This window comes from Corvus brachyrhynchos, unplaced genomic scaffold (assembly GCF_000691975.1).
Source record: "Corvus brachyrhynchos isolate BGI_N302 unplaced genomic scaffold, ASM69197v1 scaffold87, whole genome shotgun sequence".
NCBI lineage: Eukaryota > Metazoa > Chordata > Aves > Passeriformes > Corvidae > Corvus > Corvus brachyrhynchos.
The window spans coordinates 4,191,101-4,204,376 of NW_008239767.1; the positions used below are offsets into that span (position 1 = coordinate 4,191,101).

A 13,276-nucleotide genomic window follows, 5' to 3' on the forward strand; every position below is an offset into this window, starting at 1 on the left:
ATCTGGCCCAAATTGTCCTTTAGAGAAGAAAAAAATGAACAATGAATGCAGAGAAAGGGGGAGAGAAAAGGCAGAAGAGAAGGGAAAACAGACCAACATTTTATCTGAGATAATAATATTAGAAATAGAAAACTTTTTACCAAAAGGTGGGATTATCCTAGATTGGCTAACTGATGTGTTTTTATCTTCTAGGAAAACAATGAACAGGATGAAACCTGGAAGCTTTTTGCTGCTCTGTTGAATATGGAATTATTAAAAAAAAAAAAAATACTGCACCGAGAGCATCTCTTTCAAATGGATAACTTCTGAACCTGGAACTCTTCATTACCAACTTCTTGCATCCTGGAGGGGAAAATGAATCTCACAAATTGCACCACTGAAGCCAGTGTGGCTGCAAAGCCAAAAACAGTAACTGAAAAGATGCTCATTACCCTGACCTTGGCCACAATCACAACCTTGACTATGCTACTGAATTCTGCTGTAATTGCAGCAATCTCCACAACCAAGAAGCTCCACCAGCCGGCAAATTATCTCATATGTTCACTGGCTGTGACAGATCTCCTTGTTGCTGTTCTCGTCATGCCCTTGAGCATCACTTACATAATGATAGATAAATGGACTTTGGGGTACTTCATCTGCGAGATCTGGCTTAGCGTCGACATGACCTGTTGCACGTGTTCAATCCTTCATCTGTGTGTCATTGCATTGGACAGGTACTGGGCCATCACAGACGCTATCGAATACGCCAGGAAAAGAACGGCAAAAAGGGCTGGGCTGATGATAGTGACCGTGTGGACTATCTCCATTTTCATATCAATGCCCCCCTTGTTTTGGAGAAATCACCGTAGCATTAATATTCCCAGTGAGTGTCGCATTCAGCATGACCATGTCATCTACACGATTTATTCCACATTCGGAGCATTTTACATCCCCTTGACTTTGATCCTGATCCTGTACTACAGAATATACCATGCTGCAAAGAGCCTTTACCAAAAGCGGGGTTCGAGCCGCCACCTCAGCAACAGGAGCACTGACAGCCAGAACTCTTTTGCCAGCTGCAAGCTCACACAGACGTTCTGCGTCTCGGACTTCTCCACATCTGACCCAACCACAGAGTTTGATAAAATCAATGCATCCGTGAGGATCCCTCCTTTCGAGAATGACTTGGACCTGGCTGGCGACCGGCAGCAGATCTCCACGACACGAGAACGAAAGGCTGCTCGCATTTTGGGGCTGATTCTGGGTGCTTTCATTTTGTCTTGGTTGCCCTTTTTCATCAAGGAACTGCTTGTGGGCCTCCACATTTGCACTGTTTCTCCAGAAGTAGCAGACTTCTTGACCTGGCTTGGGTATGTCAACTCACTCATCAACCCTTTGCTGTACACGAGCTTTAACGAGGATTTCAAGCTGGCCTTTAGAAAGCTCATCAGGTGTCGAGAACATACTTAAAAGTACTGAGAGATGATGGCACTGACATGACTCCTGGCCTTAAAAATGAGCAAAATTATTTGACTCTGCCACCATTTCCCTTGATGAAGGGTGTTTTTGTGTTTGCCTATTTGCTTGACTGTTCTTCAGCCTGTAATTCATTATGCCGTTTTTTTAATCTCTAGTGTTATTCATGGTAAAGGGTTTGAAATAAATTTATTCTATAAAGGAAAAGATTTTTTAGAACTGAAACAACAACAAAAATATTATTAGTATTAGGTACTCATGTCTAAGACATTTTGTGTAATCAATGATTCAAAAGCAAACAACGATATTCACTTTTTTACTTCTTCCATTTAAGAATCATACATCTAAATTATCATGCACTGTATAAACTGAACCCCATAAATACACCTTCAAAAATTAATAAACACTTCATGGTCATGACAGTTAAACAGCACCTCTTTACTGTGGCATTCTGAAAAAGCTGTAACAGCCATTTAGGAGGAAAATTGCCAGCATTTCCACCTGGGGCTGAGGCAGAATAAACTATTTCTTTTTTCAGGAATACACTCCCAGAACAGAAAGCAAAGTTCAGTTCATTGCATCTAGAAATGATCCCATTTCATACCCCAAAGGAATTATTTAAGTGGCTCTTTTTGTGCAATATTCCAGATTAGCATTCAAGGTGTTGGGCAGACACCCATGCAGTTTGTTTGGCAGTTGAGAGGATGCAGCTAGCAAGAGTCATACTTGTGAAACTAACTGCACATCTGAGTGGTCACACTTTCAATTCCACTAACCCTATTTCTTCAGGCCTTGTGCCTTAGTCAGTTCCAGGGTGGTATTATTCACCTGTGCCATGCTTCACCTGGATCTTGTGGTGCATAACCCCAAAGGTCTATGGATCTTACCCCCACCAACTTAGACAACTGCATATCTTCTCAGCAGACCAGCAATATACAGAAATTCAAAAACATCAGCTAAAACCAAATTATTTCTGAACATCAGAAAAAAAATCAGGAAAATATTTTAAATAGCACTCTGCACATATGCCTTGTCGTCATCTCACAATTTGCAATGGCAATCTTGCCCACTTAACCTATGGTCAGGTGGTCTGGGAGGATTTCTTGCTCTGGGAGTCTTTCACAGACTTAATTCCTCTGTCCTGAGAGACAAAGAGTCCTTTGTATTCTGTCTTTTGTGCTTATGGAAGTTAAAATGTCCTGATTCAAATATTGTGGAAGTCAGTCTGGGAAGGGGCAAAATCAAAGCTGAGAATTTGATACTGTCCGTTAGCAATTCCTAAGCACAATTTAAATATTTATTATTCCCCTTGCACCCTAATTTTCTTCCCTGTCCATTTTTCTGGACAAATTCTTTTTGAATTACACCAATACACAATAGAGGAAATATCACATACGTCAACCTGACGTGCAGTAACAGTGAAAACTACAGTATGGCAGCTCCAAATCCATCAAAACAAACATTAGAGGCAGCAAAAGTGCTATAACAGCACTAGAAGCCATCTCTTAAAAATGTTTTGAAAATTTACAAGATGACAATAATCTTTCTTATCAAGAGTCAAGGAAGTGTAAGTAATCTGTGAGCAATAAACTGCAAATGGAACTGAGAAATGACATCCTTACTGGTGAGAGAAAGCATTTGGTTGGAAAGATGCAGTGCCACAAGCTGAGCATAAACCAAGTCTGAAGGCGACAAAAGCATGACCTGCTGTGATGCCTTAGGTTCTCTTAAGGCATCAGCTGCTTACCCACATACAGTGGGATTCTTCTTTCAGGGCTCCCTGCCTGAGTTTGGGATGTTTATCTCCAGCTGTCCTTCTGAAGCTACTGTTGCAGCTGCCTCCTCCAGATGCCTTTAGGTTCCCTACTAGCTAACATTAATACCTAAATGGAGGGGGAAATTAATCTCAGCCACTGAAAATTTCTTTTAGTGGGGAAGCACAGACATCCATTATGGTTCTTCCTCTTTGCAGCTTGTTGGAGGTGGGAACTGTTGTTTGAAACCAGGGAAGTGTGTCCTGATGCTGTCTATCTATAAAGCTTCCAAAGCAGCTCCCCATAGTACATACACTATTAAGAAAAACATAAACAAACCTGGAAATTAAAATAAAAATACGGTATTCATAAGAAGTGCTGCAGAGTAGTATTTTTTTTTCTTTCAGCAAGCTCAATAGAAATTATTATTAAAGAATAAAGAGTGGGCATAATTTCCTGAAACACGTTGACTCTGTGAGGGAAGACAGGACACCCAAGCAGTTATGGCTATAAGGGTAGGTTTAGCATCCTTTGGGTGAACAGAGTGCCCAGCTGCAGTGATGATCAGAAAGGGAAGAGTAAATGTGCAAGACTACCCTAGCAGACAGTCTGAGCCACCCCAAGGAACTGAGCTGAGGCAGAAGCTGCACCCCAGCCAGGTTCTTTGGGGCTGTCTCTGGGTCTATGGCTCAGCTGTGGGGTGGGCTGCACAGGGGTCTTTGCTATGAAGAGAGAGGGGGTGGGAATGACAGTGCTGGTGAAAGGTGTTTCAGAGGGGAAAACCAACAAAATGAGAGAGGCTTCCATCTCTGACTACTGCTCCTAAGGGCACATGGCACAGAGAGTAATTTAGTTCGGAAGGGATCTCTGGAGGCCAACTAGTCCAAGCCCCCTACAAACAACAAACCTCAAAGCTCAACACTGCTCTGAAAAGCCATGTGCAGTCATGTTTCTTGTGGAAAAACAGCAGCTCAGTTAACTCTGTTGTCAAGACTAATGCTCATTTAAAGCTGTAAGTGTGGCTGAAGGGCTGGAAATGCTGAATGTGACCTCCACAGCAGCTGTCATAGGCAGGTAGCAGTGCTTCAGAAACATGTACGAAAACTGTGAAATACAGGAGCCACATCATCTTTATTTCTACTAATGGCTTCCTTTCAGTGTGTGAACTCCACTATTACCACTCAAACTACCAATCAGGTTGGAGGCTGTATTCAATTTTAATATCTAGAGGTAATTAACAGGAAAAAACAGATGGATGCCTAATTTCCGTGCTTCCCTGTTAAATAAAGGCTCACCATTCACTGCCAGCTGACTACTGATTTTCTAATTAAGTCATTAGCTAAACACAGAGAATGTTTTCCAACAAATGCCACTAGACTGATGAAGATGTATGTTTTCCTCATGTTCAGAATCAAAGTCAGAAACAATATAAAGGGTTGGCTACTTAAAACAATTCAGCTTGATCAGAAATTACTGGTCTTCTCATGAAAATAAAAACTTTTGCTAGTCTGACACCACTGTTTGACAACTTCTCTTTTTTTTTTTTTCTATGTTAAGTTTTTGCTGCTTTTACCATGGGTTTGGAGACATTTCTTGACCTGTCCATGGCAAGTCCCCATTCACACCTACCCTGATCGGGCCCACTCACACCATGGTCTGCAATACAAGGTCTTCCCAACAAGCTCTTAGTGATGTATTCAAGACCTACAGACTACATCCATCTTCCTTAACCTTTCTAAACCATTCTGCATCCTCAAAGCCTTATTTTCTTTAATGGTGCCCTTGAAAAGTTGTCTTGCTTTACAACCCCAGCTCCCTGTCCTGCCTTTGGGTTTCTGACTCTGTCTAATCCCTACATTTATTGTGGTCCTACTAAAGCAAGTCCCTGTTCTCTCCCCGTCTCAGCGGTGATCAGATTGTGGCTGTTCAAGTCTGTCAGATTTTACTCTGTCTTACTAGTATCCAGGCCACATCCTGGATTTTTGCTCTGTGTAAGCAGCCAGTGCTTTGGAGTGAGTTCATACACCCATAAAGATTGCACCCATCAATAAGCTGCCCTCCCCAAAAGACATGCTCTTCAAATGCTAATTTACCTACTTTTTAAACTTGTTGCCTTTCTTCTGTATCCTATCCTTTTGTTCCCTTTCTTCCACATTAAAAGTGACCCTCATATTATTGTTTTATGGACCTGTATCTTCACTTTTAGGGACTTGTCCCTGCACAGATTACCCATGTTTCACTCAGCTCCCGCTCTTCTGCCTGTGCCAACCACAACTCTCTTCTCTGCAAGCTTTGTCTTCACCACTTCCATGAACTTTCCACATCTCTCCTGTTCCTTGCAGTTGATGGGGTTTTTCCTTCTCAAAACCACTTGTGATGCGGTAAGACTCCTGAAAGAAAAGCAGTCAACAAGGGCAATGGAGGAATTATTCTCTGGGTATTGTCTGTCTTTTTTTCTCCACCTTTCCCGTATAGATCACATCCTCATCTGAGGTGAGCTAGCTCTCTCTAGTGCACAGCTTATACAGACACAGCAAAAACACATTAAGAGTTGCTTATGTCCTGAGCCACTTGGATTTGGTTCATGCACAGGCCTTTAAAGTTCTGGGTTCCTCACCACAATGATGTACCAAGCTGTTCACAGCATGAGATTAATTTTGTTGATCTTCCTGAATGGAGATCGATGATAGGATTGAACTTCCCAAAACGTTTAAAACAAAGCCCCTGCCTCACCAACTTTATGTAAAAGACTGTCACTATTCAGACTTCACTGCCATGCACCTGAGCTGTCTGTAGTTACCACTTCTCATTTCTTTGTCCTTTGCATGTGCTAGGAAGGAACAAAACAAAACAAACAACAAAAAAACCCCACACACACAAAAACAACCACAAAAAACCCCAACCAAACAAGAAAAAACAACTTTAAAAAATTTGGTTTATTCAAGACAAGATATTACAAGAATAAAGGAATCTTTTCTAAGGACTCTATTTCCACCCCTCTGTTTTGAATCCCAGTTATCAAAAAGTAAAGAGCATGACAGTGTTGAGGGGAAATACAAGCTTCCAGCTTAAGTGCAGAGATGGTCCTTGTGCCTGGGTGTTGTTTAACCATTGCAAATATCAGTGAGACAAGCTGGTTTATGTTCATCCTTTATACACCCAGATGATTTCTATGAAGAATTATCTTAAATTGTTTTATTGCTTAAGAAGACACGGTAAATATTGTGGTATTTTTTATCGGTCATGTAGTATTTCATAAGAGTCTCATGCAATATATAGTCACCCTTTCTAATTGCCATCTGTTTTTCACTTGGGGCCAAAAAGAATGATTTTTTTTTTTAAATTATCTGACTTTGGATAAATTCCAGGTTCATCAGCTGTAAAATTATTCTTCAACATTCTCTATTTTATTCAATGTACCTTTGCAAACATTGGTCCCTTCCTCTTAAAGGGGAATTTTCTTCATTAATCCCATGCATGTAATCATCTGTAGATGATGTTATATGATTAAATTACTCCTTCCTACTCAGCTAATTTCTATGCCTCTATGAATCAGTGCTTAAAGATAAATTTTTGATGTTGCTGCTGTAAGTAGAAGATGTAACCATGAATGAGCTGTGGGAAAAAAACATGATTAGAAAATTATATGAACATCTTCTCAAAGACCTAAGGGAGAGAGACTCATTTCAACTTTTTACCTTCTTAATCACTTTTCTTTCCTCACTTCACTATTTCCCAGTCTGTGAATCCTGTTCATTAATTTTTTTCCCCCTGTTTCTTATCTTTCTCTCCTTCCTTTCCTTGGCAGCCTTCTTCAGCACCACAGTGGCATCTAGTAACCTGTAGCAAGAAGCAAGGCTGTGTTGTGCTATGTTGGTGCACATCACCTAAGCATCTGCTCTTGGTTTTAGGAAATCAGGTTCCAGGCTCAGTTCCTTGTCACTGTTCCACTCAGCCTCTGCTTCAGCTTTATTGCAGTTTTACTACAAATTGTATTTCTAATGTGCATCAAGATTCTTCCAAGTGAAAGATGCTGTGCATTAAATCATAGTTTCTTCCCACGTGTCACAATTTTTGAAGAGATCTTTTTAATAATTCCCTCTCTTCTCCTCACCCATGGGGCTTCTATCAATAAAAACGAAAGCCACAGCTAGCATGGTTTTCAGATGCAATAAGTGGTGCTGGAAATGCCCACGCCACTCCTCCCACTGCCCCTCATATTTCATGCTCTTCTAGTTGCTTCCACTGCATACTTAAAACACATTAGCATATAAAGCAGCTTTCTGAAGTCTTCGTGGGTTAATTTCCTGCATGACAAGTTCTGAGCCTCATTTCTATCTGGTGCAAGATCCCTTGTCACTAGGGTACTCAAATCTTCTAATGTACTATGTCTCACATATTCATCCTGTACACTGCATGACTGCCAATGGCACACATTTCTATGAGGTGAGGCATAAAGCACTGTCACCTTGCAACTACACTTTATAAAAAATGCATGTTTTGTCAATTAAGAAACAAAACATAACTTTTGGGAAGAGGGGGGACAAAATTCCTATTCCCTTGTAAATTGTTTTGTGCACAATTTGAAATGACTCAACTTCAGAATATTCATTTTAAAAGAGCACTAAGAAGCAAAACATGAAATCACATGTGCATGCCTGAACAACTTGCAACAAGCAGAGTGACCCTCCAGTGGATTTTACAATAAAAAATTGTTTCTCTCCAAAGCTTTCTACAACGACCTTTTCAAGGGAATAGAAAGTTCCACAGAAATGACTTTCACTTTTGTAATGCCACTAGAAATATTATCTCAGTCCTTTACAGGAGGAACAGCCTGCCAAGCTGCTAGACTGCTGGGATAAGCCTCAACAAGCTTATTTCTTCAATAAATAAAAAATGAGGATAACACCTCCAGCCTGAGGGTTTTAAATTGAATTGACCACTAAAATAAAGTCTATCAGCTAGAGTTTTACTTTTATTCGTACATATTTCAGTGCAATTCCTCGTTTGTTTATTGCTAAGCTTGCATATGAGAAATGAAAATAATCACTTTTTAAATTCAGAATAACAAGAAAATACTCTCTCTCTTGTTTTTCCAATTTCAGAACATTTCTGTATTATGACTGGACAGTCATTTTGAAGCAGGCAGAAAGAAAAAATTAATCCAATTAGGTTCAGAGAAGTTAATCTAGGACTGCAAAATTAAGCATGGTTGTCTTGGTCTGCTGCTTGCATATACACGCAAGTCACAGATCAAATTCCTTTAATTTTTCACTACAGCAGTTTCTCTACTTGCTGAAGAGCGGGTTATCTGTGGTTTTAATTAGGATCAGTAGGAGGCTGTACCCTTTCCCACCATGCACGCAAAACCCGTAGGCAGGAAGGGGATTGAGACCGGGGGCTTTACGGCTGGCAGAGACCGTGCCTTGTCTTCCCTGCGCACTGGGAACGTGGTGTCACCGCTGTATCCTGCCTTCCTCAGAGTCCAGTCTTCCCCCACACAAACCATGGCTTCCACCTTCACCCAGAGGACTCAGGGCACCTCTGACCAAATAAAAGTGAGAGGTGTGAAGGACAGAACCACACTTCCTCCTGGGCTGTGCACTAAACACGTGGCTGGAATTGTGTCCCCCGATACCATCAAACCAGCAGGCTAATGACAGAGCAGGACAGGCTTCTGGACAGTGACAGACTGCAAATAAGCCACCTGCACAATCACCACACCCTGGGCACCTCTCAGCAAGGCACTGTCCCCAAAGCAGTCACTGTCCCTCTCCCTGCTACATGATGCAGCACACCAAATGTGCTCCACACCAGCAGCTCCATTCAGACCTGCAGCAGGGACTCCCAGGAGAGCAGACCTGCCTGGAGCAGGCACATGCTGCCACATCCCTGCTATGTTCATCAAGCCCTTCTAACACATTACAGCAAGGCCTTGCAGCAGACAGGGCTGATCATCGTCCCTCAGTGGGGTTGTGCTTGTGTGTCAGCCTTGCAAAAGCTCAGGCTGCAGCATCCTGACCAACAGCACTCCAGTTAATGCAGACAGGACACATCACACGGTTACAGGGATGCCTTCACCTTGCTCAGTGGGGCTGCTTTCCACTGCCAAACCCTTCTTTGTATGGCAGGCAGGCGCATACCCTTAGGGCAACACCAGACCATCTCACAGCGTTTAAACAGTCACACGAGGGACAGTTTCTAAACCTCCCCATTCCCTAAAGCAGACTAACAAGTTCTGACAGTCTACAGATCAAAACATTCCCAGGCAGGAGACTCAAACCCTCTGTGAAAGGAAGGATTGCTGTCCTCCACATCCAGTGGTCCCGGCTGGAAACAAGCCATGTCTCTCCTACAGACACTGCAGTTGGCTGCTCTGGCTGACAGGTGCTGACAGTGGATACCTGTTACTGGGACCAAACCTAGCTCCCACACAAAGATAGCCAAGGCACACAAAGACAGCCACTACTTGTCACCAAGACAACTGAAAGATTGTGTGGGCAAAACCAAGGGAAGGGCTGATAAAACTCACCATCCAGTGACAGCAATAACCCCCAAGCTCTGTGGCTGGGATTCCCAACAACTCACAGAGCAGCCACCAATGTTCCCAAAAGCAACCACTGCTGAGGTCTTACCAGTCTTTAAGAGCCTGTTGAGGTGACAGCAACTCCTCAGCTCAGTGCCCAGCTTCAACAGCTGAGGAAACGCAATGCAAGACACCAAATGCCCCTTTTTTTTGCCCCAGGCTGGGGAACAACAAGCTGCTGCCACTGCAGCCCAAGAGCAACCACAAACGTGGATTTGCTGCTCTCTATCCTCAGGATAGGCACAAGTATGGAATAAGGGAGCTTTGGTCCCCAAAACTGATAGCCTTAAATATGCTATGTGGCAACCACCAAGAGCAGCCTTGGCACTCAGCAAGTCAGGCATGTAAAAGCACATGAGAGAGCTCATGGGGCATGGAGAGCACGGAGCAGCTCCCACTGACTCTCCTGGCTAACTAACATCCTCTTGCCTCCTTCCACATCTATGTTTGTTCATTTTCCTCTCCCTGATTTGAAAATCAGTCCTTACTGATGGATCCTGATCGAGTCAGCACAGTCTGACATTGACACATAAGTCTGACAGTCTTAATATCAAACCCCTCAAGGTTTGGATCAAACTTTGCAATTTCTTTTAAGTAGCTATAGCTGAACAGTTGTGATTAAGAAACTGTATTGTGAGCATTGTATGCTTGGCTAGTCTTTTGTTTTAAGGAAGAGGGAAGACAATCCCAAGATGAATGGGCTGTCTGTCTGGTAGCCACCAGGAGTGAAGTCAGCAGAAATAACCATTAACTGGGGGAAAGGCAATTCTGGCAGTGGGAGATTGCAACCACTGACTCATTGACCACTTACTCAAAACGGACCCCAGACTCAAATGGTGGGAAAAACTGCACATGCAGGCTAATTAGCATGAGAAACAAGAGATATAACTAGCAAATAGGGATTTGAGTACTAATTTCAAAAAACATTATGTAATCTGCAACCAATGAATGCTGATGCCTTTGTTTATCAAAACATATAAATAGTGTAAAGTTTTGATGCCTGGTGAGCCAGCCTTTTGTGGGTTACCACCTAGCTCCCTACTTTGCACAAACTAGAATGAAAAACTGAAATACCTCGCCTTGGTGTGTCAATGGGTGCCATGCACCAGGTAACGAGCCTACATTTGGGACAACAGTCTGACACGGACACCCCAAGTCAACCGCAATGACTAACAGCACACTGGGCCAGTTGCACTCTCTTTGGAGATTACACTTATTTCCATATTAAAGAAACAGCTTGTAAGGTACCTTCTAAAGGAGAATGCTTTTGAGAGGACAAAGTTCTGAGGAGTTCTGGAGTGTGGTGATCTCTTCATCATGTTAATGTTTTATATATTGTACACCCATAAAATTTTGGAAACTGGATCCAAAGTCAAAAAAGCCAGTGTTAGACCTCATACTGTCCTCAACTACCTTTGAATGAGTCTCTTGGTGTGCAAAATTTGAAGCCATTTTTGAAGGCTGTTTGAAAACTTGCCTTATAATCTGCATTTTGGAGTTACAGTAACCAATAATGCCTGAATGCTGATTACCTTAGATGAGTGATTTTTTCTTGATCCTCTCGATTTTCTCCCTCTTTCACACATTCCTCCACTATAATGTTGGATTAATATTCTACTGTGAACCATTATCTTAGACCCAGTGGATCAGTTTGACTTTTGCAGCAACACAGAGATTAGAATGTACATTCCTCAAACTTTAACCAAAAGCCACAACAAACATGAGAAGCAGGATGGTAAACAGCTGCAGAGGTAGAGCATAACTGGGATGAGGGCTGATGTGCCTTCTAATTTGCTCCTTACATTTCTGCACTGTATTTCTCAGCAATTTAGTATCTCTGCAAGGCATTCTGCACTTGGTGGCACTGTGAGATCAACCCTTCTGTCATCATAACGACAGGGGAAAGTGCCAAGCAAACTGAAGAAGAAGTGACAAGTGAAATGTATTATGCTTTCACATATATATATGTGCACCATGAGGGACAGAGCTGCCATCAGCAGCATGAAACACACAGGCTGCTGTCATATGAGCTAAAAGGAGTGCTTCCCTAATAAAAAGTCTTGCCTCCTTGGCAGGCCAGCAGCTGGAGGCAGAGGGAATGTCATGCCCCCCCCCACAGACCCTCAGTGCAGGAGGCAGGGAGGGCTGCCCGGCCCTGGCCCCAGCCCTGATATTGGGCTGTCAGGGAGCAGACAGGCACTGCACTGCCACCTCCACAGCACTCACCGGGGATGCTCTGCTTGAGCACTGACACAGCTCAGGTCTGCATTTAATTCACAGTTGCTGACTATTGTCTTCCTCTGCTCAAGAGCGTGATTGCAGGGTGGAGATGATACGTTGCAGGGAAAACAAAGGTTTGGAAGTGAACCTCCTGCCAAAAACTGTTCCACATTCATCCAGCTGCAATGGACTTTGCCATGGGGCTGGGAATCCCAAGGAAGTTTGATAGAGGTCTATGCATCCTGGTGTCTCATGTACTATAAGCTAGAGAAAAGGCAGTTTTACCTATACTGAGTTTGACTTTGTTTTCCCCATTGCAATTGATATCACATATTTTTAACAGCATCACAGAAGAGTTTGATTTGAAGAGGCAGCCAGTGACCAACCCCACCAGGCACACCCCTGGGTTCAAAAGAACAGCTGCCAGCCCCTGGAGCACATCGGTGTCATGCATGTCACCGCTCTGAGCTGGGACAGGCAGTGGGAAGGCAGTAGCTTACTGCCTGGCACTCACACCTGAAATTCCATTTCTCAGGATGACCATGAGAAATTCCATTTCTCAGGATGGCCATGAGACAGTCATCTTCAGAAATACTCCTAAACACCCAGCTTGCTTTGTAGTGCAGACAAGTGTCTGCGTCAGAGCTATAGTACCCCGAGGGGAGTTTAGTCTGGAAAAGGAAAGCTACTGTTTATTAAGTTAACTAGTCAGTTCTGTTTATTAGGAGGGTGTATTTCACAAAGAGGCTTCAAACATCATTTGTTAGATACATAACCTGCCAAAATGTTACCAAAAATGAACATGCACAAGCCTAAAAATCAAACAGATCCTGTTTAAAATGTTCATTGAAAGTGGCAGAAAATCATTATTTTTAAAGGGAAATTTGAGCTAAGTAAAAGGAAAGAGCCAGGGGTGCTCTGGAGATGAATCTTTCCTATAGGCTTTCACTTAGGTTGATGAACTGTCTCCATGCTCTATTGTTCCCTGTTAGTTTACGCTGAATACTTTCCAATCGTAGTTTTCTGCCTTTTAACCAACTTAAAACACAAGTTGTTTCCACAGCTCATCAGGTCTGCTAGTCACATAGTTCTTCACATAAGTCTTTCCATTTTTCCTGGTAACCCACCATTTCATGATCTTTTAAACCTATCTACCATTCTTTGTAAGGTGATTGACAAGTGAGCATCTTGAGAAGCCACATTAATTAAAAGCAAAAATCAAATACTTCCATAGATGTAAGACCTCTCTTTGGCTCTAAAG

General features: G+C 42.6%; 1 protein-coding gene across 1 annotated transcript in view; it reads left to right on the forward strand.

The window, feature by feature from the left end:
- HTR1E (5-hydroxytryptamine receptor 1E) overlaps positions 1-8,175 on the forward strand; it is a 39,440-nt gene extending 31,265 nt beyond the window's left edge. The window contains exon 2 of the mRNA XM_017742910.1: positions 193-8,175. Coding sequence (XP_017598399.1) covers positions 355-1,449 — 1,095 coding nt within the window. The 5' untranslated portion in view covers positions 193-354 and the 3' untranslated portion in view covers positions 1,450-8,175. The remainder of the gene's footprint in view (positions 1-192) is intronic.
- Positions 8,176-13,276: the final 5,101 nt, after the last annotated feature.